At 44.3% G+C, this 27,701-nt stretch overlaps 1 protein-coding gene across 1 annotated transcript in view; it reads right to left on the bottom strand.

Moving 5' to 3' along the window:
• Positions 1-27,701, bottom strand: part of LOC126481898 (nephrin-like) — a 462,484-nt gene that overhangs the window by 56,162 nt on the left and 378,621 nt on the right. Inside the window, exon 9 of the mRNA XM_050105856.1 lies at positions 19,960-20,119. Coding sequence (XP_049961813.1) covers positions 19,960-20,119 — 160 coding nt within the window. The remainder of the gene's footprint in view (positions 1-19,959; positions 20,120-27,701) is intronic.

The raw sequence follows: 27,701 nt of genomic DNA, 5'->3' as shown, positions 1-27,701 counted from the left end.
TGAAAGAGCTGTGTGGAGATGCTATTCTGTGTTGACAAATACGCTCTCATTTGCCGAGACGACGACGTTTGCAGCAGGATGGACTATCTGAAGTGTTGACAGGGATACCAGCCGCATCACAGTACGTACGTATTTGAGGAGGTATGTATGTATTAAACCGGGGAACTAGAAACGACGGATAGGCTTCGTCCCGACGTAGCCCTCTGTGGTTCACCACCCCACAGCAGGCCACTGCAGTCCACCCACACCAACGCCGCCCCACCCGAACCCAGGGTCATTGTGCGGTTCTGCCACCCGTTGATCACCACGGGAACATCTCATACCAGGCGAGTGTAGCCGAAAATGTTTGTGTGGTAGAATAATTAGGGTGTACGCGTACGAGGAAACGTGTTTGTGCAGCAATCGTCGACACAGTGTAACTGAGACGGAATAAGGGTAACCAGCCCGTATTCGCAGAGGTAGATTGAAAGCCGCCTTAAACAAGCATCCACAGGCTGGCTGGGGACCGGCATGCCATCCCGGATGGGAAGCAGCGCGTCCGAACGCTCGGCTAGCTGGGCGGGTTTGTTTGAGGATTGTTGCTTTACTCAGTGTTTTGTACTCTCTGGCGTTTGTAAACTGTCGGACCTCTTTTGCGTGGCGTACTGCAGCAACTCGACGTGGCATGGACACAACAGTTCGTTGGGAGTCCACTGCAGAAATATTGAGTCATAGTGCCTCTACAGCATTCCTTAATGGCTGAAACAACGCAGTGCAGGATTTTGTGCACGAACTGAACTCCGGATCATGTCTGAGCATCACATTGTGTCTGATATGGAAAAGGTAAATATCAGTGGTTATAAACTAGCTGCACATATGAGTAGAGAGAATAAGGTGAGAGGAGGAGTTGCCATATATGTCAAAATTTATCACAGTGTAGAAAGCTTAGATACAAAAATGTTTTGTCCAGAGCAACATATAGAATCATGTGCCTGTCAACTTAAACTGAAGGAGGGCTCTTTTATAATAGTAACATTATATGGTTCTCCTTCAGGGAACTTTCATTTATTCCTGGAAAACTTGGATGCCTTGCTGTGCTATCTGTCGGATAGGGGAAAACAAATTATTATTTGTGAGGACTTCACTGTTGATTCACTGAAAGAATGTAATAGGAAGAATGACCTGGAAGTCTTGCTCGGTTCTTTCAATTTGACATCTGTCATCAATTTTCCTACTCGGGTAGTAAAGGACAGCAGCACATTGATAGATAACATGTTTATAGACCAAGACAGGTTTAAAAACATTAATTCTTGTCCTGTTGAGAATGGGCTTCCTGATCATGGTGCTCAGCTAGTTACAGTATACGACATAGCTCCATTCAGTAACTCAAAACTACCCTCCAAAGTTGTGCATTCAATTAATGACTCAAGAATTAGAAATTTCAGAGAAAATCTTCAGCAGTTAGACTAGGTGCACAAGGAACCCGATGCTAATTTAAAATATAACTTACTTCATGATACACTTGTAAGAGAATTTGAAAACTGTTTCCCCAAGAAAGTAGTTAAGTCAAATTATTAGAAACCATGCAAAAAAACCTAGGCTTACTAAAGGAATGAAAATATCTTGTAACCACAAAAGGGAACTGTATCTAACAACAAGAAATAGTAATGACCCAGAAACAGACAAATATTATAAAAACTACTGTGCTACATTAAGAAAGGTTATTAAAAAGTCTGGAAGCATGTGCATAATGTCTAAGATTAATACCTCTGATAATAGAATCAAAACAATTGGGAATATTATTACAAGGGAGACAGGGATACCAAGAGTACAGGATGATGGCATCACCATCAAAGCGAATGGAAACTTAATAAACAACAAGCTGGAAGCTGAAAACATTTTGAATAATCATTTTTTAAATGTTGCAGAGAAAATAAGATCTAAATGTTCATTAGAAGAAGCAAGGAAGTTAATGGAAGAGGCCTTACCCACACCATTTGATATAAGTGAAATTCCACTCACCTTTCCTGCTGAAATTAGGAAGATAATAAACTCTCTCAAGAATAAAAGCTCACAAGGAATTGATGGCATTTCCAGCAGTATAATAAAAGCTTGTTCCCAAAAAATAAATGGGATTCTTAGCCACATTTGTAATAGCTCTCTGAAGCAGGTTATATTCCCAGATAGACTTAGTATGCCATTGTCAAACCACTGCATAAAAAAAGGAATACGTCTGATGTCGACAACTACCGCCCAATCTCTCTTCTGACTGCCTTATCCAAAAATTTTGAAAAAGTAATGTATTGTAAAGTAGCTTCACACCTTTATAAAAATAAAGGTTTGACAAAATGTCAGTTTGGTTTCCAAAAGGGTTTTTCAACGGAAAATGCTGCATATACTTTCACTAATGAAATAGTAAATGCTGTGAGTAAGCGGAAGTCACCCGTGGGATTTTTTGTGATTTATCAAAGGCTTTTGATTGTGTAAATCATGGAATACTTCTAGATAAGCTCAAGTACTGTGGTATGAATGGACAGTGCTCCAATGGTTTAAATCATACCTAACTGGAAGAGAGCAGGAAGCTGAAATAAGCGGTTCACATAATATGCAAAAACCTGGTGATTTCTCAAACTGGGGAACAATCAAGAATGGGGTGCCGCAAAGTTCGGTCTTGGGTCCTCTGCTGTTCTCAATATATATTAATAACTTGCCATTCTGTATTCACGAAGATGCGAAGCTGGTACTTTTTGCCAATGATACAAGTATAGCTATCACACCCTAAGACAAGAATTAACTGGTGAAATTTTTCAGAAAATCATTAATTGGTTCTCTGCAAATGGGCTCTCATTAAACTTTGACAAAACACAGTATATACAGTTCCACACAGTAAATGCAATGACACCATTGTTAAACATAGGCTTCGATCAGAAATCGGTAGCTAAGGTAGAATATTCAAAATTTCTAGGTGTATGCATTGATTAAGGGTTGAACTGGAAAAAACACACTGAGGATCTGCTGAAACGTTTGAGTTCAGCTACATATGCTATTAGGATCATTGCAAATTTTGGCGATATACATCTGAGTAAATTACCTTACCATGCCTATTTTCATTCTCTGCTTTCCTATGGCATCATATTCTGGGGTATCTCATGATTGAGTAAAAGAATGTTCATTGCACAAAAGCGTGTAATCAGAACAATTGCTGGAGCTCATCCAAGATCATCCTGCAGACACCCTTTTAAAGAGCTAGAGGTCTTCACTGTAGCCTCACAATATACTTATATATTCACTTATGAAATTTGTTATTAACAATCCGAACAAATTCAAAAGTAATAGCAGTGTACATGGCTACAACACTAGGAGAAAGGATGATTTTCACTACTCTGGGTTAAATCTAAATTTGGCTCAGAAGGAGGTAAATTATACTGCCACCAAAGTGTTTGGTCACTTACCTAATAGCATCAAAAGTCTGACAGATAGCCATATAGCAGTTAAAAGGAAATTAAAAGAATTTCTTAATGGCAACTCCTTCTATTCATTAGATGAATTTTTGGATATTATAAGTTGGTAATTCCCCAATCCCCGCAAAAAAATTTTAAAAAATAGTGTCATGTAATATTTTGTGTAATGTAATATCTTGTATAGACACCTTTTATTAGCATGACACGTTCCACATCATTACGAAGTGTCGTATTCATGATCATGGAACAAGTGCTAATCTAACCTAATCTAATGTAATCTAATCTGCCCCATAAATTTTCGATGGGATTCATGTAGGATGATTTGGTTGGCTAAATCATTCGCTCGAACTGTCTAGAATGTTCTTCAAACCTATAGCGAACAATTGTGGCCTGGTGAAACGTCATCGTGGTTTCGGAACATGAAGTCCCTGAATAGCTGCAAATGGCCTCCAAGTTGCCGAACGTAACCATGTACTGCCAATGATCGGTTCAGTTGGGTCAGATGACCCATTTCATTCCATGTAAATAAACCCTTACGATATGGAGCCACACTGGAACCCTACCATCAACTCTTACGAACTGAATTCGTGACTGATCTGATTAGGCCAGTCGCCTACGGTCCAACCGATATGGTCACGAGCCAAGGAGAAGTCCCACGTTGATATCTGCGGTTATTTCATCCACTGCTGCTTGTGTGTCAGCACTAATAACTCTAAGCAAACGCGACTGCTCTCAGTCGTTTAGTGGTGACAGGTACTGCCTGGAATTTCGTATCTCGGCACACTCCGACGCCATGAGTCTCGGGAGGCTGAAGTCTCTGAAGATTTCCGAAGTGGAATGTCTTACGCATCTATCATTTCGCAACGAAAGTCACGTGAATTATGTGAGTACAAATGACAGCTCCATTGCATTGTCATTTTACACTCATTTTATGCTTCGTGTACGCGATCCTACTTCCATCTGCCATCTGTCACGACTTTTGTCACCTCAGTGTGGTACTAAAGTCTTTCCTATTCTGAAAATATTTTCGTAGAAACAAAGGTAACTGCGGTAACAAACCGGAAGATGATAATTGCGTTATTACTTTCTAACGAGCTACTGGAGACCGCAGTTTCCTCGTACCAAAATACTCAGAAAATATGCCTGAACAGTCTCCCAAATATTGTCGGTGAAGTTCAGATTCACACTGTATTTCGGAACAAGGAACGGCACACATCCCATCATCATATGTCTTACAGCATTAACGCAGCTCAATTCACCTTCTATTGTTGCTTGTTGCAGGCCATCTTCATTTTATTGAATATCAAAGAGCACCTGGAAATTGCTTTTCTCGAAACTTAAATGTATTATCTTTGAATTATCGATGAGCTCCTGATGATTCCTTTCTTGGTGATACATGAGGTTAAAATCGTAGGCTGAGGCACTGTTTCCGTTACGAAAATGAATAGCATGAGTTCACACATCTAACGTAAGTAATGAGTAATATTTGCTCACTACACCCACTGGCTCGTTGTAATCCTTTATACATTTCTGTTTGAATTTTTTCCAAATTAGTTTCATCGAATATATTCAAAGATGATTAATTTTGGGTGTATGCCACGTAAAATACATACATACATCTCTTTCGTCATGCCACTTCAAGATCATCATAGTGTCTGTTGTTTCACTGTAGCTTTCTCTGACATTTTAGCATGTTTTTGATATTTGTGTTAACTGTACCTACTGTATTTGGTCTTGCAGTGTAAGGTAAAAGGACTTGTATGCCATCTGTCATCATATAGAGTCGTGTCTTGTTCACATGTATGGTTCCAAAAATTGCGAGTTAATATTTTCTGTTTTCACCAAATGCTTTTTAGTTTACAGCAATACGAACTCAGAAAAGGTTTTTATCTTGGTAAACGAAGAACAGCAACAGCTATTATATGATAAATTATTGAAACGATAGATTTCGCATATATATATATATATATATATATATATATATATATATATATATATATATCAGGTATGCAACTCAGCAGAAACGTCGGAGATAATATGAACAATATTGCCTGTATTCCAAGTTAGAAAATGATACAGTAAATAACCGATAGGAGTACTCTCAATTATTTCACATACAAACCAGAGCAGGGTAATCCGGAACAGATTCAATTGGCAGAAGTGTACTGTGGCATGCAGGCAGAGTAACAGCTCACATAAAAAGCACGATAAAACAGGAGGCCTAAAATAAAAATAGAGGATTAATAGCCAATAATGACAGGTTGGGAGGAAAATAGATGCAGCGGAACAGACTAACCGAAAGACGTTGAAAAGTGTAATTAGGGCGATACTGAGTGATATACCAGAATGAGAAACTCAGTAGTCACGTAGCGGGAAGAAACACAGGCAGAGCCTGTGAAGCACTGAGCGCATGAGGGCGAGTAATCGACCGGAAATTCCAGCGCGCACAGGCTAATTAATAAGCGACACCACGCGACAAAAGCAATCAATGCCACGAATGAACGAGACAGAGAAAGTTGAGTAGCATGCTTACGTACCTGGGTCTTACAAATGGTGGCAAAATACACTCCTGGAAATGGAAAAAAGAACACATTGACACCGGTGTGTCAGACCCACCATACTTGCTCCGGACACTGCGAGAGGGCTGTACAAGCAATGATCACACGCACGGCACAGCGGACACACCAGGAACCGCGGTGTTGGCCGTCGAATGGCGCTAGCTGCGCAGCATTTGTGCACCGCTGCCGTCAGTGTCAGCCAGTTTGCCGTGGCATACGGAGCTCCATCGCAGTCTTTAACACTGGTAGCATGCCGCGACAGCGTGGACGTGAACCGTATGTGCAGTTGACGGACTTTGAGCGAGGGCGCATAGTGGAAATGCGGGAGGCCGGGTGGACGTACCGCCGAATTGCTCAACACGTGGGGCGTGAGGTCTCCACAGTACATCGATGTTGTCGCCAGTGGTCGGCGGAAGGTGCACGTGCCCGTCGACCTGGGACCGGACCGCAGCGACGCACGGATGCACGCCAAGACCGTACGATCCTACACAGTGCCGTAGGGGACCGCACCGCCGCTTCCCAGCAAATTAGGGACACTGTTGCTCCTGGGGTATCGGCGAGGACCATTCGCAACCGTCTCCATGATGCTGGGCTACGGTCCCGCACACCGTTAGGCCGTCTTCCGCTCACGCCCCAACATCGTGCAGCCCGCCTCCAGTGGTGTCGAGACAGGCGTGTATGGAGGGAGGAATGGAGACGTGTCGTCTTCAGCGATGAGAGTCTCTTCTGCCTTGGTGCCAATGATGGTCGTATGCGTGTTTGGTGCCGTGCAGGTGAGCGCCACAATCAGGACTGCATACGACCGAGGCACAGAGGGCCAACACCCGGCATCATGGTGTGGGGAGCGATCTCCTACACTGGCCGTACACCACTGGTGATCGTCGAGGGGACACTGAATAGTGCACGGTACATCCAAACCGTCATCGAACCCATCGTTCTACCATTCCTAGACCGGCAAGGGAACTTGCTGTTCCAACAGGACAATGCACGTCCGCATGTATCCCGTGCCACCCAACGTGCTCTAGAAGGTGTAAGTCAACTACCCTGGCCAGCAAGATCTCCGGATCTGTCCCCCATTGAACATGTTTGGGACTGGATGAAGAGTCGTCTCACGCGGTCTGCACGTCCAGCACGAACGCTGGTCCAACTGAGGCGCCAGGTGGAAATGGCATGGCAAGCCGTTCCACAGGACTACATCCAGCATCTCTACGATCGTCTCCATGGGAGAATAGCAGCCTGCATTGCTGCGAAAGGTGGATATACACTGTACTAGTGCCGACATTGTGCATGCTCTGTTGCCTGTGTCTATGTGCCTGTGGTTCTGTCAGTGTGATCATGTGATGTATCTGACCCCAGGAATGTGTTAATAAAGTTTCCCCTTACTGGGACAATGAATTCACGGTGTTCTTATTTCAATTTCCAGGAGTGTATAATCAATCTTGGAGCATGAAATAATTTTGACAGAAAATAAAAGTATTCAAATGCAGAAAATAGTCATCGGCTTAAAATAATAATGAAAAATTAATTTAGTTTAGGGTGTTTGAAAAAGGACTCCATAGTTTTAATGTGCCCTAGAATCTGTACAAAGTGACTTGCGCTATTGTAGTTTGTGGTGTTTGATTCATCAACTCACGAAGTTTGGCCCCCTTGCAGTTGGCAGGTCTGCTTGACCTTGAGACGGCACCAGTGGTGTTCTTCTCCTCTGTTTCCTCAGTTCATTCCAGGCGTGCGCGCAGTGCATTGCAGAGCAACCCAGAAACAATGTGTACTACACGACGCCTAGACGTAACGTTATTGGACTTTTTCTTTTGGGGCCACATAAAAAAATGTTGTGTGTATTGAGAAGATGAGGGATATCAGTCATTTATGGGATAGAATCGTCGCGGCGGTTGGATCAGTTACACCTGAAATGTTAGCGATTACGTGGCGGGAAGTGGAATAACGGTTCGTCGTGTGCAGGGCAACAAATGGATCTCACGTTGACGTCTACTAACTTTAAACAAAACTTGAAGGAATTCTCTTTCACGATATGTACTCATTGATGTAACTTTTCATTAATTTCCCCATTTCCCCATCAGATACCCTCTCTCTCTCTCTCTCTCTCTCTCTCTCGCTCTCTCTCTCTCTCTCTCTCTCCTGTGGAGGCACATAAATTGTGATATGTAATTTACTAATAGCTAAGAGTTGATATGAATCCACTTGCCTTAGTTATTATGCCGCTGTTAAGATAATTATCCAATCTGGCAGGGACGAACGAGGAATAAAATGTAAATATAAGCCATTATGCTGAAATTTTTCTACCTCACGAGAAATAAAGGCCGACATCATTCATGAGATTCCCCCTCCTTGGAGGGCCACAATCATGCTCAGTCTTTGTAAGGAAATTTCCGCGATTTTATTATAAATTACTATTCATTTATTTCCCACAATCATGATTTCGGCTTATACCCGTTCTCAACTGCAAGTGCAATATGAAACGTCACAAAAATTTATGACGACTGGTTTCTGAACGGGATGTACGATATTTCGACGATAACGTATCATTTAGGCAGGTCGGACATTTTGTGACATTTCGTCTTGCACTTGAGAATGGCTGTAAAGCCTGAATCGTGATTGTATGAAATACATAACAGTTTACAGTCAAAATGCTGAAACAACTGTTAAAAAATTATAAATGATATCTTTTTGGAAAAGTGTCCTACGTGTTGCCTGAAGTAACACTGATCAAAACAAGAAATAAATCTTATGTTCCTCTGGTTTGTAGCATGGGACCCGGTACTTCCCGCCATAATCTCATTCCACGATTGCTCTATTATTTTCAGGTCCCCCTCCCGTCCATGGACGGGGTGTTGAGGGGAGGGGAAGAGGACGAGTGACAGCCGTCCTTTAAAACATACATTGTAACTAATAAGTAGCTTTGTCTGGCTGGGCATCCATTCCCTCCTCTCCCCCCAACCCCACATTCAATGCACCAGTCACAGCGACAGGTTTCATCCACTCGAAGAACAGCCCGAGACAGCAGGTTTCCATCAAACTGTTACCATCTAGTGACCTTGCAGTTGTTTGTAGATCGTTGCCATCTCGTTATCTTGCTATGTCACTGGTACAACGTGTTTCAGAGATCAGTGTAGCAGTTGTTAAGCATTTGGAACGTAAGTCCTGAATCACCTCTACAACAAGACATTTTCAGTACTCCTTTGTTCACTGTTCAGCATGAACAAAGTAAACTCAGTAACAATGTGGTGCCGCCAAGTTTCTGTAAACCAGGCATTTATGTGCTCATCTTTTAAAACATATTTCCTACTTCACCAAAGTAAAGGTATTTTCTTCATCCGTTCACAAACAAATATTTAATAACATACTGGTGTCAGTTACACTTCGTCTTCAGTTACTTTTGTTTGAGTTTTTTTTCCAGCCTCTGAAGTGAATATATGTAAGTATGCAGGCTTTCATGGCCGTTGTCACTGAAGTTAAAATATTCTGGGTTATTAGGCTACGTCATGGAGAACTGATAGTATTGGTTAAATCTATCACTTCTCCAGCACAAACGCCTGAAAACTCCACCTTTATAAGCACGCGACACTCGTCTCTGTCAGTGTTCTAGCAGTAGTGGACACCAGAAGATCCTGAGGAAGATCCCAGCAGAGGGGTCGAAACGTCGATCATTTTAGAAGAAACATGACGCGGCCTGAAAATCAAGAAGATTTTGACTTCATATTATTCCGGTTCCCATAGACATGTGATTGTCCTTTGTGCGTTAGGTGGGAAACATTAGATGATTCAAAATATTTGCAAAGGAATTACGTAGATTTTCGTCGTATACTGTGGGATTTTCTTTTAGCACTTATAGATAGTGAAAAATGAATTTTTGTCTATAGCCTTTTTCAAAAGAAGTTGCATGAACGTTTACAATTCTCATATTCCCAGCGTAATCTAAAAGATAACTTCACTAACATGTGTGGAAATGTCTCCTTTCTTTCGAGCAATGGATCCCTGACTGGACATTTCTGGACGCCAAATCACTGTCTTAGTGCACTAAAATCACAATCCTCGTCATCATCATTTTCATCAGTTGTCATTCCTAGAAAGACCACTGCTCTAGTCGGGCCGGCATTGTACGACCACTCTGATATTTTCGTCGAGCTGTGCCGACAAAAGCACTTCCTCGGCGAGATAAAACACCAGTTGGGAACGGGAAAACAGCAAAATACATCCTCCAGGTTTGAAGTATTTCGCTTATTTAACAAAGGAGCGATTTTCTGGACGTAAATTAAAGTTGAAGTTCGACTACAGACAGCATAGGATAGGCATGAGAGGTCAGCGACGCCCCCGGTTGTTTGCCGACGGTTGTTCAACCGTGTTTATTTTCAACGGGGCTCTGCGCTCCTTTAGGGCGCCCTCATTGCTTGCGTGCCGGACCTCTCTTTAGGGCTGAATGTTTGAAGGGTCTGACCACTTCGTGAAATAGTCACTGTGGCCGAGGACACGCTGGCCGCCGCAGAGTAATTTTAGACTCATCGATAACAGGGAAAAATTAATAAGTCCTGCACTCAACACGCTTCCCGCAGGTAGCTAGAACTGAAAAGCTGTAGGAACATTGGTAAGAAGAAGGTATTTAATTTCATCTTTACGAAAGTTACAGACCCCGTTGTGGGCAGAGTTGTAAACGGAGTCGGTATTCTGATCCAGTACACTAAATGCGTTGTACGTGGTAATGTAACGCATGTTGTTAGAACTGAATGTGCTTTTAAGGAGTTTTAAGTGACACCGAGGAAAGAGGACATCATACGAAATGCGATAGTATTTTAAGTATCAATTAGAGATAACCGGTACCGTAGCTCACAAATGGAAGTTTACAGTGACGGCATGCTAGGAAACAAATATTACTTTTAATTACGTCTTGTGTAATGGCACTCTGGTTCGTAAGGTAGTCATATTTGCATGTCTTTAGTCAAAGTGAAGATAATTCATCAACTAAGTGTAGAATACATATATTTCACGTGATGATTGATACGATTTATTGGTCTCGAACCTACATTCAATAGTGTTCGCTCTCATTCCAGTTCCTCCGTTTTGCGTCTCTCACAAAACAAGAGACGTGGTATGGTAGATGCCATGATTCAATACCACATAATTTTATTTTCAATCGATTGAACTCGTTTGCAAGACACGACGTTTGCTACCCTTACCCAGCAACAACGTGATTTTCATTTTCTAATAACTTTTAATTGCGTGGATTAAATATTTGTCTATCACATTTCCTCAGTTTAATTTTCGACGTTTCGATGAATGTAACTCTCAGTCATTTCCGGCACAATCTCCTCGTCTGCAATCGCTTCCGGCATAAATGCAAACATTGCTACTGTTTTGATTATTTGGGATATTTATCGAGATCATTCTAATGTTTATTGAATATAGAAGTACATTATTGACTATAAATCACACGAAAATGAAGCTCTATCAGTTGTAAGATGTAACTCGTTTCCTGCTCAACTGCAAAACACATTGCCGGCCGCGGTGGTCTAGCGGTTCTGGCGCTGCAGTCCGGAACCGCGGGACTGCTACGGTCGCAGGTTCGAATCCTGCCTTGGGCATGGGTGTGTGTGATGTCCTTAGGTTAGTTAGGTTTAAGTAGTTCTAAGTTCTAGGGGACTTATGACCTAAGATGTTGTGTCCCATAGTGCTCAGAGCCATTTGCAAAACACATTGGATAAAAATAGGTATCTCTTGCGTATCTAGTTGTCTAGAGAAGTTCACTTCATTCCCTTCACCCTCCTCCACGTCACATCTTTCACCTCGATTCAGAGAAATTCTCAGACTCCAATCTCCAATACACTTGGCGGCAAGTCTTCATTATAGATACATTTTATTAAGGTTTGAAGCTCCTCTTGATGCTTTTACATTTTTGCGATTTAAAATTGCGTTGTTTTGAAAATTAACCTTATGGAAACACAATTAATTAATTAATATTTTCATTTTTATATTTACCCAGACATGTTTCGACACCTATGTGTCATCTTCTGTGGGAAAAAATTTATTTCTTTGAAGTACAATATCAAATTTATAATAGTTTATCTATTGTGAACCTAAGAATTACAATATGTGCATTTTGCTTTGTTTTGTTTAGACGCTCACCTTAAAGTTACATCGCAAAATGAAGTGCATTATTATACGTCGGATTTTACGCCCTTCGTCATCGTGACATGTTGTCTAAAAACGGCATAAAAAGCGATGTAGTTTTAAGGTGACCGTCTAAACAAAACAAAGCAAAATGCACATACTGTAATTCTTTGGCCTACAATAGATAAATTATTATAAATTTGATATTGTACTTCACTGAAACAAAAATTTCACCCATAGAAGATGACACATAGGTGCCTAAACATGTGTGGGTTAATACAAGAATAAAATATGTATTTATTGTGTTTACATAACGCTGATTTTCAAAACAGCCCACTTCTTCCTTATAGTGTTCGCAGTCGAACATCACATATAGTAACTACAGACAGACGAATCAGTTTTAAAAAATAGCTCGACCTTAAATGTTGGTGAAGAGCCAGTAGCCATAGCACCGCAATCCACAGTTAATGGTGCAAACCGAAGTCACGCCGATGGCAAGGTATGAGTACCTCGGAGACCCGTTGAGGTGAAGTAAGCTGCCTGAAAACACGGTTCCTCGTTCATGCTGGAGGGAGACTTGTTCTTTTAGTAAGGCAACGCACATCCCAATCGCTCACTGATGGTATCAGAATGGTTAGAGTAACGCACAACCGTAATAGTATGAAAAATATTTCGGGTGCCATTTAGCGTAATAGGCGAGATTGCTATACAGCAGCAGTCCATGCCTTGAGTGTCGGCTTCTTGTAGATCTCATACAACGACACGCTGCTCCATCCTCGGGATGCTATATGGTTATCCTTTTTTTTCTTGTCATCAGTCTTCTGACTGGTTTGATGCGGCCCGCTACGAATTCCTCTCCTGTGCTGACCTCTTCATCTCAGAGTAGCACTTGCAACCTACGTCCTCAATCATTTGCTGGATGTACTCTAATCTCTCTCTTCCTCTACAGTTTTTGCCCTCTACAGCTCCCTATAGGACCATGGAAGTCATTCCCTCATATCTTAACAGATGTCCTATCATCCTGTCCTTTCTCCTTATCAGTGTATTCCACATGTTCCTTCCCTCTCCGATTCTGCACTGGACCACCTCATTCCTTACCTTGTCAGTACACCTAATTTTCAACATTCGTCTATAGCGCCATATCTCAAATCCTTCGATTCTCTTCTGTTCCGGTTTTCCCACAGTCCATGTTTCACTACCATAGAATGCTGTACTACAGACGTACTGTTATCTTATCAGATACCAAATATATCTGTCAATGAATAGGTTGAGTAAATCATGTAATTCACGAAACTTAAAGGTTAAACAGCCTTTTACTTAACATCTACATCTACATCTACATTGATACTCCGCAAGCCACCCAACGGTGTGTGGCGGAGGGCACTTTACGTGCCACTGTCATTACCTCCCTTTCCTGTTCCAGTCGCGTATGGTTCGCGGGAAGAACGACTGTCTGAAAGCCTCCGTGCGCGCTCTAATCTCTCTAATTTTACATTCGTGATCTCCTCGGGAGGTATAAGTAGGGGGAAGCAATATATTCGATACCTCATCCAGAAACGCACCCTCTCGAAACCTGGACAGCAAGCTACACCGCGATGCAGAGCGCCTCTCTTGCAGAGTCTGCCACTTGAGTTTATTAAACATCTCCGTAACGCTATCACGGTTACCAAATAACCCGGTGACGAAACGCGCCGCTCTTCTTTGGATCTTTTCTATCTCCTCCGTCAACCCGACCTGGTACGGATCCCACACTGATGAGCAATACTCAAGTATAGGTCGAACGAGTGTTTTGTAAGCCACCACCTTTGTTGATGGACTACATTTTCTAAGCACTCTCCCAATGAATCTCAACCTGGTACCCGCCTTACCAACAATTAATTTTATATGATCATTCCACTTCAAATCGTTCCGTACGTATACACCCAGATATTTTACAGAAGTAACTGCTACCAGTGTTTGTTCCGCTATCATATAATCATACAATAAAGGATCCTTCTTTCTATGTATTCGCAATACATTACATTTATCTATGTTAAGGGTCAGTTGCCACTCCCTGCACCAAGTGCCTATCCGCTGCAGATCTTCCTGTATTTCGCTACAATTTTCTAATGCAGCAACTTCTCTGTATACTACAGCATCATCCGCGAAAAGCCGCATGGAACTTCCGACACTATCTACTAAGTCATTTATATATATTGTGAAAAGCAATGGTCCCATAAGACTCCCCTGTGGCACGCCAGAGGTTACTTTAACGTCTGCAGACGTCTCTCCATTGATAACAACATGCTGTGTTCTGTTTGCTAAAAACTCTTCAATCCAGCCACACAGCTGGTCTGATATTCCGTAGGCTCTTACTTTGTTTATCAGGCGACAGTGCGGAACTGTATCGAACGCCTTCCGGAAATCAAGAAAAATAGCATCTACCTGGGAGCTTGTATCTAATATTTTCTGGGTCTCATGAACAAATAAGGCGAGTTGGGTCTCACACGATCGCTGTTTCCGGAATCCATGTTGATTCCTACATAGTAGATTCTGGGTTTCCAGAAATGACATGATACGCGAGCAAAAAACATGTTCTAAAATTCTACAAGAGATCGACGTAAGAGATATAGGTCTATAGTTTTGCGCATCTGCTCGACGACCCTTCTTGAAGACTGGGACTATCTGTGCTCTTTTCCAATCATTTGGAACCCTCCGTTCCTCTAGAGACTTGCGGTACACGGCTGTTAGAAGGGGGCAAGTTCTTTCGCGTACTCTGTGTAGAATCGAATTGGTATCCCGTCAGGTCCAGTGGACTTTCCTCTATTGAATGATTCCAGTTGCTTTTCTATTCCTTGGACACTTATTTCGATGTCAGCCATTTTTTCGTTTGTGCGAGGATTTAGAGAAGGAACTGCAGTGCGGTCTTCCTCTGTGAAACAGCTTTGGAAAAAGGTGTTTAGTATTTCAGCTTTACGCGTGTCATCCTCTGTTTCAATGCCATCATCATCCCGTAGTGTCTGGATATGCTGTTTCGAGCCACTTACTGATTTAACGTAAGACCAGAACTTCCTAGGATTTTCTGTCAAGTCGCTACATAGAATTTTACTTTCGAATTCAATGAACGCTTCACGCATAGCCCTCCTTACGCTAACTTTGACATCGTTTAGCTTCTGTTTGTCTGAGAGGTTTTGGCTGCGTTTAAACTTGGAGTGGAGCTCTCTTTGCTTTCGCAGTAGTTTCCTAACTTTGTTGTTGTACCACGGTGGGTTTTTTCCGTCCGTCACAGTTTTACTCGGCACGTACCTGTCTAAAACGCATTTTACGATTGCCTTGAACTTTTTCCATAAACACTCAACATTGTCAGTGTCGGAACAGAAATTTTCGTTTTGATCTGTTAGGTAGTCTGAAATCTGCCTTCTATTACTCTTGCTAAACAGATAAACCTTCCTTCCTTTTTTTATATTCCTATTAACTTCCATATTCAGGGATGCTGCAACGGCCTTATGATCACTGATTCCCTGTTCTGTACATACAGAGTCGAAAAGTTCGGGTCTGTTTGTTATCAGTAGGTCCAAGATGTTATCTCCACGAGTCGGTTCTCTGTTTAATTGCTCGAGGTAATTTTCGGATAGTGCACTCAGTATAATGTCACTCGATGCTCTGTCCCTACCACCCGTCCTAAACATCTGAGTGTCCCAGTCTATATCTGGTAAATTGAAATCTCCACCTAAGACTATAACATGCTGAGAAAATTTATGTGAAATGTATTCCAAATTTTCTCTCAGTTGTTCTGCCACTAATGCTGCTGAGTCGGGAGGTCGGTAAAAGGAGCCAATTATTAACCTAGTTCGGTTGTTTAGTGTAACCTCCACCCATAATAATTCACAGGAACTATCCACTTCTACTTCACTACAGGATAAACTACTACTAACAGCGACGAACACTCCACCACCGGTTGCATGCAATCTATCTTTTCTAAACACCGTCTGTACCTTTGTAAAAATTTCGGCAGAATTTATCTCTGGCTTAAGCCAGCTTTCTGTACCTATAACGATTTCAGCTTCGGTGCTTTCCATCAGCGCTTGAAGTTCCGGTACTTTACCAACGCAGCTTCGACAGTTGACAATTACAATACCGATTGCTGCTTGGTCCCCGCATGTCCTGACTTTGCCCCGCACCCGTTGAGGCTGTTGCCCTTTCTGTACTTGCCCAAGGCCATCCAACCTAAAAAACCGCCCAGCCCACGCCACACAACCCCTGCTACCCGTGTAGCCGCTTGTTGCGTGTAGTGGACTCCTGACCTATCCAGCGGAACCCGAAACTCCACCACCCTATGGCGCAAGTCGAGGAATCTGCAGCCCACACGGTCGCAGAACCGTCTCAGCCTCTGATTCAGACCCTCCACTCGGCTCTATACCAAAGGTCCGCAGTCAGTCCTGTCGACGATGCTGCAGATGGTGAGCTCTGCTTTCATCCCGCTAGCGAGACTGGCAGTCTTCACCAAATCAGATAGCCGCCGGAAGCCAGAGAGGATTTCCTCCGATCCATAGCGACACACATCATTGGTGCCGACATGAGCGACCACCTGCAGATGGGTGCACCCTGTACCCTCCATGGCATCCGGAAGGACCCTTTCCACATCTGGAATGACTCCCCCCGGTATGCACACGGAGTGCACATTGGTTTCCTTCCCCTCTCTTGCTGCCATTTCCCTAAGGGGCCCCATTACGCGCCTGACGTTGGAGCTCCCAACTACCAGTAAGCCCACCCTCTGCGACTGCCCGGATCTTGCAGACTGAGGGGCAACCTCTGGAACAGGACAAGCAGCCATGTCAGGCTGAAGATCAGTATCAGCCTGAGACAGAGCCTGAAACCGGTTCGTCAGACAAACTGGAGAGGCTTTCCGTTCAGCCCTCCGGAATGTCTTTCGCCCCCTGCCACACCTTGAGACGACCTCCCCCTCTACCACAGGTGAGGGATCAGCCTCAATGCGGGCAGTATCCCGGGCAACCACAGTTTTAGTCCGATCAGGGGATGCGTGGGACGAGCTGGCCGTCCCCGACAAACCCCCATCCGGACCCCCACAGTGATGCCCATTGGCAACAGCCTCAAGCTGTGTGACCGAAGCCAACACTGCCTGAAGCTGGGAGCGAAGGGATGCCAACTCAGCCTGCATCCGAACACAGCAGTTGCAGTCCCTATCCATGCTAAAAACTGTTTTGCAAAGAACGTCTGAACTAATCTACAGAGAGCGCAAACAAATCGACAAAATTTAAACGGTTATTAAAATACAAGATTGCCTAGTAAATGCAGTAATGCTGCTACTTGCGCACTGCTGACACTGCTCGGCGGCGGAAGGAGACTAAGCGAAATTACACTATTCAGGTACTAAAACACGATGCTACACTCTCAAATACTATAATACGCCCGAAATTTATGAATTAAACAATGCAAGTACCAAAAACACGCAAAGAAATTAAGAATTAAACTATGTAGCAAATGAGTGAGCTAGGAGTATACGACTTGCTGCTGCAGCTGCTTATCCAACGGCGGCAGGGAGCACACTGACTGCGACCAACCGACACTGGCCGTTCAAAACAAAAACAGTAGACAAACGACTACGCGAATTTACACTATTCAGGTATTAAAACGCGATGCTACAACTCTCAAATACTATAATACGCCCGAAAATTATGAATTAATAAGACGCTATCGGTAACAGCCGTTTACTGTAAGTAGCTGGGGAGAGCAATAGATCGAAATATATAGTTACGTAAGCTCACCTACAGGTAGAGAAAATGAAAAGGTTCGATTCGTAAACAGAATATTGAGGAAATCTAGTGTTCGTAGTTGTTTGTGTATGATGAAAAACGAAACAGCGTATACATGAATCCACATTAAATTGGGTGAACCGGAATGTAGAGCTACACAAACAAGGAACTGGCTTGTGGCAAAAGATGTTTGTTATATTTTACTTGCAAAATATCACAGAGAATATGAACAGATTTATCTTCAGAAATGACCCGTCAAAGATTCAGTTTCGTGGTGGAAGCACGGACGATCTTCAGCCTCTGTTGTCTCATCTTTTAGATAGCATTGAAGGTGTGATTACATCTGTGACATCTTATAAAACTGTCAGTAATCATTATTCTCAGTCTTTGTAAATAAACAAATCTCAAAGAACGACGCTGGAAGAACCTTATTCGCACGTAATACAGCTGTTACTTGATTATGGAAGATAATGTACAGTTAACGATTTTAATAAAAATGGTGTTTGGATGTTCGAATTATCGTGCCACAGTAGCAAACATTCACTCATGACTTGCAGTACTGGCAACAGAACTTCTAGATTCTTTAACGTAATTTAGGTCTGCGCCCTGTAGTTGAGTGGTCAGTGCGACAGAATGTCAATAGTAAGCGCCCGGGTACGATTCCCGGCTGGTTCGGAGATTTTTTCCGCTCACGGACTGGGTGTTGCGTTGTCCTAATCATCATCACTTCATCCCCATTGACTATCAAGTCGCCGAATTGGCGACAATTCGAAATACTTGCAACCGGCGAACTGTCTACCCGATGGGAGGCCCTAGTCACACGACATTTACATTTAACGTAATTTAATGTTAACGGAGAAGCTATGTACAGATGTAAGCTGAGAGGACAAAACATTAGTGACCACCTTAAATGAGCACTCTGGCCGCTTAGGAGCACTGTAGATAGTGTAACATTGGTACAAGGGGTCACCCTGCCACTGATGTGAGTCATGCCAGTGAAATAAGCGGTATGCGTAGTACGATTATATGCATTTGGCGCTGGGTAATGACTGACAAACAGGCGTTACGGAAAGACATGAACATGCCCATTACCACACAGTGAATAAAGTTCGATATCGAGGCTATAAGAACTAGCGCGCCATTCGAAGCCATGTAGTACGATGCAAAAATTGTGGTCGTAACAAAATTACTTCCAACAGAGACCAGAAGAAGAGGGTCAAAATTTGTCACTGATAGTCCGTTTCAAACACGACACGGTATGCCCCTGTCGGTAAATGAAGTTCGTTCTCAGCCAGTTTCCGAGTGTATACTTGGAATCTCATAGCGTTTAATGTAAATTTTAAGTCAGGTACCTCACAAAAATCCATTGGTCATAACGGTACGTAAAGCTGCCAGTTTTCAATGGACGGGGCAAGTCACAAAATGAACAGAAGCAGAACTGATGCGGTCAGCGTCGTCTGATGAGTCACCATAGCAGCTCTTAACCTCAAGTAGTGCAGGACGATTTCATGCCAGAGGTTTTTCTGTGAAGTTTGGGGGTGTTGTTCGTGTCATTAAAGTTACCGTGACCATGAACTAGGATATTTGTCACAACATTTTCGGTGACAAAGTATTGGCCTTCCTTCTGCTTTTCCACGATGTATATGACGCAGACGACAGAAGAGTTCACATGGCCGCAGAGACAATTACCAGATTTTATGAACACTCAGCCACGCAGTCACACTTTATCGCTGTCGCTAAATTGCCCACTCTTAATATCACTCTCCATCAGCAGCAGCGGATGAAACGCAGACACGAACATACCCGGAATTTGGTAGCCGTACGGGACCTAACCGCCAGTGACTAACTTCAATTGGATTAGGCGTACCTAGAGAAACTTGCGGACTTTCTTCATCGACGAACCGGAGTCATCCTGAAGGTTACAAATGGTATTACAAGGTAGCACTGTGATGTCTCCAGGCGGTGACTATCTTCTTTATGGGCTAATCATTAAATCTATAACTTGAAGAACGGTAGGTACGTGGCGTTCTAGTACTCCCTGATAGTTCTGTTTGGTTGGAAGTGAGCAGGTGACATAGAGGTACATACATTTGACGTCCAGGTAGACGGGGTTGCTCTCGCCGTCGCCCTCCTGGTTGCTAGCGACGCACGTGTAGAAGCCGGTGCGCTCCCGGTTGACGGCCTGCAGAACCAGGCTCTGGTTGCTGACCAAGGTCCCGCCGCTAGCGTTGTTATACAGTAGCTGGCCCTGTCACAAAAAACAGCGGCACGGCGTTCAAATACGCTGTTAAAAGCATATATGTTATGCGCTCTACTGTTACAATATTCAGATGGATAAGAACAAAGTCGAAATACACATAAAAATTTCTTCAGGTGATTATCTAGAGCCGATAAATATTTGGAAGAAATCATTTTTTATGCCAACAGCTGCAGAATTTTGTTTATCATCTACCGGTTTCGGGACCGACTACCATCTTCATAGAAGATAATAATGTACATCAGTTGGTCAAAAATAAATCTCTGCCAAACATGGCAAAATCTAGTATATACATGATGAATTATCACAATGATTGTTTCAATGAAATTTCACTGCAGCAGATGCAGACAATCGAAGTGCTGTAAATCGAACACATGTTATCTTAACATCAAACAGCTACCACAAGCTCTGCAACAACGGGACCTATATTGTGTGGTATGGGTTTGATGCTGCGGGCTTCATTCGATGTTTCAGTACAAAATCACAATGCCAGAGGTGGAAGAAGGTGGGGCACTCTGTTCAAAAATGTCCACAGGCGCCTAAGCGATCTAACCAGCGTAAACCTCGCGCCCCTACGCTAAAAGGTACAGGGGGTGGTGTGACCACTCTACGACGCTCCCAACAGGCTCAAATAACGGACGTGCAATGGCGTTCAGATCAAGGTTTCAAGTGAGTGCCAGCAGCAGTTGTTTATTTTGGACCTGTCTGTTGTGTTTGTCCTTTCCTTTTTATTTTGGGTGTACTAAACGCTTATGGGGGTAGTCCTTGGCAAAATGGCTGTCCCTGAGCAAGCAACTACCCAGGAAACACGTCAGAATCTACTAAAGAACGTAACTAAGGTTGGAGCTAGCCCGTTCGAGTAGCCGCGCGGTCTAACGTGCTGCTTCCCGATGGGGAAGGCGTGCCGGTCCTCGACACGAATCCGCCTGGTGGATTAGTGTCGAGGTATGGAGTGCCGACCAGCCTGTGGATGGTTTTTAAAGCGGTTTTCCATCAACCTCGGCGAATGCGGGCTGGTTCCCTTTATTTCGCTTCAGTTACACTGTGTCGGCGATTGCTACTGTCTCCACGTACGCTTACTCCATAATTACTTTACCTCGCAAACATTTGGGGTTACACTCGGCTGGTATGAGGCGTTACCGGAAGGGGGGTGGGCGGGGGGGGGGGGGGGGAGGTTCTCAACCGCACAACAACCCTTGGTTCGGGGTGGCGCGGCGGTGAGGTGAGTGGACTGCTGTGGCCCGTTACGGGGTTCTGAACCACTGAGAGCTACGGCGGGACGAAGCCTCTCCGTCGTTTCTAGGTCCTGGTTTAATACACAATACACAAGGTTGGAGCTGAAAACTGAGTTTCGTGTGGAGAAGTGAATCGTTTTAAGGATGAAGGAAGGTAAAAGACATCTTTGGGTAGGTCTTTGCTTATTCCTGATGCTGCTGTGGCCTCATTAGTGCCACCGTTTTCCAGAAAATCCGGGGAAGATATTTTTGTAATCACGAATAATTCGCACACGACCGCGACATTGATAGATCGTTTTCTGACTGAGCTTGTGGTAGTTATTTGGTGTTGAGATTAAATGTGTATAAGTTATCAAGTTTCGAGTGTGATAACTTGGTACAAAGAAATTCACTGACACAACTATTGGGGCTATCCGTGACATTTTATAACTGGCCCTGACGTATTAGCAGAGTTGTACTTTTGTCCAGCTGACGTATAATTTTATCTACTGTGAAGATGATAGCCAGTACCGAACCCGGCAGAGATAAAGAAAATTGTACAGATATCGGCACAAAAGACGATTTTTTTTTTCAAAAGAGAAAGTAACGTAACGTAAGTCACCGTCATCATAAAGCCGTGAACCGGAACTACGCTGTCCAGAATATGCAGACGAAGATTTGTAGCATATTGCACTCATTCAGACTGACTCATTCCCCTCCCACCTACACCTCGACAACATCTGGTCTGTTGGCACTCTGTTTCCACTTATTCAGCTTCAGTTAATCATGCGACTAACATCAGTTTGCTAACTCCAGCGGTATTTGTCTATTGGAGAGCGCATTCCTCCATCATCCATTCTTTACACAATTTTGAGGACGCTGCCGCGGCACTATGTGTACTTCCATACATCTTCGTCATGAAAACACAGCTCTGTATGCTGGATAGACAAAAAAACCTGAAACTCTTTGTCAGCAGTAAGCTCTGGAAACAGCAACTCTCCTGGTCTGCTGGCATCACTAGCCTTACTCGCGCAGTAGTGACAACACTTGGTCGACCACTGGCCTACAATGAACATTTTTTTGCCTCGGGACCGTCACCAGTGTCTCAAAATAATATCTCTCTCTATGCCGGAACTGCGGCCTGTGTTCAAATTGCCGGCCGAAGTGGCCTTGCGGTGAAAGGCGTTGCAGTCTGGACCCGCAAGACCGCTACGGTCGCAGGTTCGAATCCTGCCTCGGGCATGGATGTTTGTGATGTCCTTAGGTTAGTTAGGTTTAACTAGTTCTAAGATCTAGGGAACTAATGACCTCAGCAGTTGAGTCCCATAGTGCTCAGAGCCATTTGAACCATTTTTGTGTTCAAATTGCCAAAGCATTTCGAACATTCTACTTACACTACTGGCCATTAAAATTGCTACACCAAGAAGAAATGCAGATGATAAACGGGTATTCATTGAACAATTACATTATACTAGAACTGACATGTGATTACATTTTCACGCAGTTTGGGTGCATAGATCCTGAGAAATCAGTACCCAGAACAACCACCTCTGGCCGTAATAACGGCCTTGATACGCCTGGGCATTGAGTCAAATAGAGCCTGGATGGCGTGTACAGGTACAGCTGCCCATGCAGATTCAACACGATACCACAGTTCATCAAGAGTAGTGACTGGCGTATTGTGACGAGCCAGTTGCTCGGCCACCATTGACCAGACGTTTTCAATTGGTGAGATATATTTGGAGAACGTGCTGGCCAGGGCAGCAGCCGAACACTTTTTGTATCCAGAAAGGCCCGTACAGGACCTGTAACAAGCGGTCGTGCATTATCCTGCTGAAATGTAGGGTTTCGCAGGGATCGAATGAAGGGTAGAGCCACGGGCCGTAACACATCTCAAATGTTACGTCCACTGTTCAAAGTGGCGTCAATGTGAACAACAGGTAACCGAGACGTGTAACCAATGGCACCCCATACCATCACGCCGGGTGATACGCCAGTATGGCAATGACGAATACACGCTTCGAATGTGCGTTCACCGCGATGTCGCTAAACGCAGATGCGACCATCATGATGCTGTAAAAGAACCTGGATTCATCCGAAAAATATGACGTTTTGCCATTCGCGCCCCTGGGTTCGTCGTTGAGAACACCATCGCAGGCGCTCCTGTCTATGACAAAACGTCAAGGGTAACCGCAGCCATGGTCTCCGAGCTGATAGTCCATGCTGCTGCAAACGTCGTCGAGCTGTTCGTGCAGATGGTTGTGGTCTTGCAAACGTCCCCGTCTGTTGACTCATGGATCGAAACGTGGCTGCACGATCTGTTACAGCTATGCGGATAAGATGCCTGTCATCTCGACTTCTCGTGATACGAGGCCGTTGGTATGCAGCACGGCGTTCAGTATTACCCTCCTGAACCCACCGATTCCATATCCTGCTAACAGTACTTGGAACTCGACCAACGTGAGCAGCAATGTCGCGATACGATAAATAGCAATCGCTAAAGGCCACAATCTGACCTTTATCAAAGTCGGAAACGTGATAATACGCATTTGTCCTCCTTACACGAGGCATCACAACTACGTTTCGCCAGGCATAGCCGGTCAACTGCTGTTTGTGCATGAGAAATCGGTTGGAAACTTTCCTCATGTCAGCACGTTGTAGGTGTCGCCACCGGCGCCAACATTGTGTGAATGCTCTGAAAAGCTAATCATTTGCATATCCCAGCATCTTCATCCTGTCGATTAAATTTCGCATCTGTAGCACATCTTCGTTATGTAGCAATTTTAATGGCCAGTAGTGTACTAAAAAGGACTCAAGTGAGTTCCTTGTGGTATTTGAATGAAACCTTTGCTAAGCTACAGTCTGATGATAACATAGGTGTGAACCCCGTGATTCGCGTGTTTGTTTGAAGAATGAGGAACTTCGCAGGTATAATACGTAACTACCACTTAATTTAGGAGCGTAGCCCGGATATTACGCCAAAGTTAACGACTGAAATTTGACGCCTGACTGCGCCCATTGGCCGAGGATGTACCCTTATCTTCTGCAATGTATCTAGTTCTTCGGTGTTAAATGTAGAGTATCCGTTGGCTGCTGGCGTTTTGTAGATTGGTCCGCGAATTCCATGTAAGTAATTAAATCCGCAGTGCCTTTGTGGAAGATCGACTACGCCAAACTGACGACAGTTAGGGTGTCTGTCTACTCTTCCGGAAGCGCTCGTGCCAGAACCTAGGCGTTCCTCTGGTCGCGGTAGGTGGATCAGCGCAATTACTACCAATGACTTGAACGCCGTTGTCAGTAGCATCTTATGCTAATTTTACTTCCTGCGGGTGGCTTATTTCCTTTTATCCTCATTAGTCATCCCTCCTCTTTCTCCTTCCTTCAAGAAATAAAGCATAGGCAATACGTTCGGAACGAAGACGTATATGTTTACAGGAAGGGGGTGCGAGCCGAACCCATGGCACCTGTGAAGTGTTCGCACCAACTGAACCTCACATTTTAAGGAGAAAAAAGCAAAGTCACAGAAATAAAACCCGCGCGAAAATTTGGACCATAATTCGGACAGTGGGCAATTATGACATTCTGGAAGTCCTCCTTCTAAAGTTTCGCGTGTATCTGGTACCTGTCTCTCCGACCACCTCAGTGCAGCCTCCAAATGCCCGATCGCCCAGTACTCACATTGAAGTGAATGGGAGGTTTGTGAGTTATGATTTGTGACTTATTCTATCCACATTATTAACTTGCTTTGTTCATTGTGTCAATGTGCGCGATTTATAAACTGTAGCAGGGGCCAAAGATCTCTTGGCTTTGAACATATTTTGGTTACGATCCACAAATGAGGTGTAAATAAAGGAAAGATCTTAGAATGTCTTTGAAGAAGCTGTGTAGCCCCATTTAACTATTAACATCGTTGATGTGGATTATTTTCTTCGGATTTTGAAGCTAGCACTGTTAAAAGTAAAGTACATTTGAAAGTGACCCGCTACTCTTAAATGTGCTTGGCTAGGTTAAATTCTAAATCGAAAATCATTAATTTTATTTAGTAATAGTTTTCAGTGTACTAGTTTTGTTTGTTTTGATTTTTAGGCTTTTGTATAGCTGTAGAACATCGGTACGAGATTACTGCTAAAATAATACTGAACGTATATGTGCGCGAGGTTGACGTATTACATCCACATAGTATTTACTATGTTTCGCGTAGTGTAACTTGTTCTCGAACAAAATTTCAAAATACACTCCTGGAAATGGAAAAAAGAACACATTGACACCGGTGTGTCAGACCCACCATACTTGCTCCGGACACTGCGAGAGGGCTGTACAAGCAATGATCACACGCACGGCACAGCGGACACACCAGGAACCGCGGTGTTGGCCGTCGAATGGCGCTAGCTGCGCAGCATTTGTGCACCGCCGCCGTCAGTGTCAGCCAGTTTGCCGTGGCATACGGAGCTCCATCGCAGTCTTTAACACTGGTAGCACGCCGCGACAGCGTGGACGTGAACCGTATGTGCAGGTGACGGACTTTGAGCGAGGGCGTATAGTGGGCATGCGGGAGGCCGGGTGGACGTACCGCCGAATTGCTCAACACGTGGGGCGTGAGGCCTCCACAGTACATCGATGTTGTCGCCAGTGGTCGGCGGAAGGTGCACGTGCCCGTCGACCTGGGACCGGACCGCAGCGACGCACGGATGCACGCCAAGACCGTAGGATCCTACGCAGTGCCGTAGGGGACCGCACCGCCACTTCCCAGCAAATTAGGGACACTGTTGCTCCTGGGGTATCGGCGAGGACCATTCGCAACCGTCTCCATGAAGCTGGGCTACGGTCCCGCACACCGTTAGGCCGTCTTCCGCTCACGCCCCAACATCGTGCAGCCCGCCTCCAGTGGTGTCGCGACAGGCGTGAATGGAGGGACGAATGGAGACGTGTCGTCTTCAGCGATGAGAGTCGCTTCTGCCTTGGCGCCAATGATGGTCGTATGCGTGTTTGGCGCCGTGCAGGTGAGCGCCACAATCAGGACTGCATACGACCGAGGCACACAGGGCCAACACCCGGCTTCATGGTGTGGGGAGCGATCTCCTACACTGGCCGTACACCACTGGTGATCGTCGAGGGGACACTGAATAGTGCACGGTACATCCAAACCGTCATCGAACCCATCGTTCTACCATTCCTAGACCGGCAAGGGAACTTGCTGTTCCAACTGGACAATGCACGTCCGCATGTATCCCGTGCCACCCAACGTGCTCTAGAAGGTGTAAGTCAACTACCCTGGCCAGCAAGATCTCCGGATCTGTCCCCCATTGAGCATGTTTGGGACTGGATGAAGCGTCGTCTCACGCGGTCTGCACGTCCAGCACGAACGCTGGTCTAACTGAGGTGCCAGGTGGAAATGGCATGGCAAGCCGTTCCACAGGACTGCATCCAGCATCTCTACGATCGTCTCCATGGGAGAACAGCAGCCTGCATTGCTGCGAAAGGTGGATATACATTGTACTAGTGCCGACATTGTGCATGCTCTGTTGCCTGTGTCTATGTGCCTGTGGTTCTGTCAGTGTGATCATGTGATGTATCTGACCCCAGGAATGTGTCAATAAAGTTTCCCCTTCCTGGGACAATGAATTCACGGTGTTCTTATTTCAATTTCCAGGAGTGTACATTGCGCAGGTACACCCACCTCCTCTCCTCTACTCTTCAACATCCCGCGAATAAGGTGGCCCTAGTTGTCACAACACTGCACAGTACTTCGCGCTGGGGCATTAGGGGGCTGTAATGCAGCGGAGCAAGTGACAAACTACTCTCAGAAGAACAAAACTGTATACATTCACAACAATGGCCCGAATTCTCGCGATCGATCGGTCACTGAGGCTGTTATCTTGAAATTGTGCTTCGTGCTTTCTTCTCCTTAAAATGTGACCCAAGTTTTGACGTTTTCTTGTCGCGGTAAGCTGCCAGGTCATTTCATTCCGTGTTCTGAGTGCTTCGATGTAGTTTGTTGGGCCAGTGGACGAAGAGGGCACTATGCCAAACATTCACACATTGCCGGGAAAGTGCTTAGTTGAACTATGGAAGGTTATACACACCGAAAAACTGTAAGTCAATGTAAACAACGTGTTTTTATATTTAAAGTGCATCTACGTAAAGAAGTCCAGTGTGGGCCGCAGTTATTGTATGGCAGCGGAACTTAGTAGACATGCTAGTGGGCTAATGCGGAACCGATATACGCTGAGAAAAAAGAAAGTTAGATTCTGGCCAGCAGGTGCAAATTCTGGTAATGTACACAATCTCATCGACGTTTCTGGTGCTCATATTGAGCAAGATGTGTAAGCGGCGATTAATAATAAAGCCAACATTATGCC

The sequence above is a fragment of the Schistocerca serialis genome, chromosome 5, assembly GCF_023864345.2.
Source record: "Schistocerca serialis cubense isolate TAMUIC-IGC-003099 chromosome 5, iqSchSeri2.2, whole genome shotgun sequence".
Taxonomy (NCBI): Eukaryota; Metazoa; Arthropoda; class Insecta; order Orthoptera; family Acrididae; genus Schistocerca; species Schistocerca serialis.
Note: the sequence above shows the minus strand (reverse complement) of the source record. Positions and strands in the feature narration are given on the sequence as shown.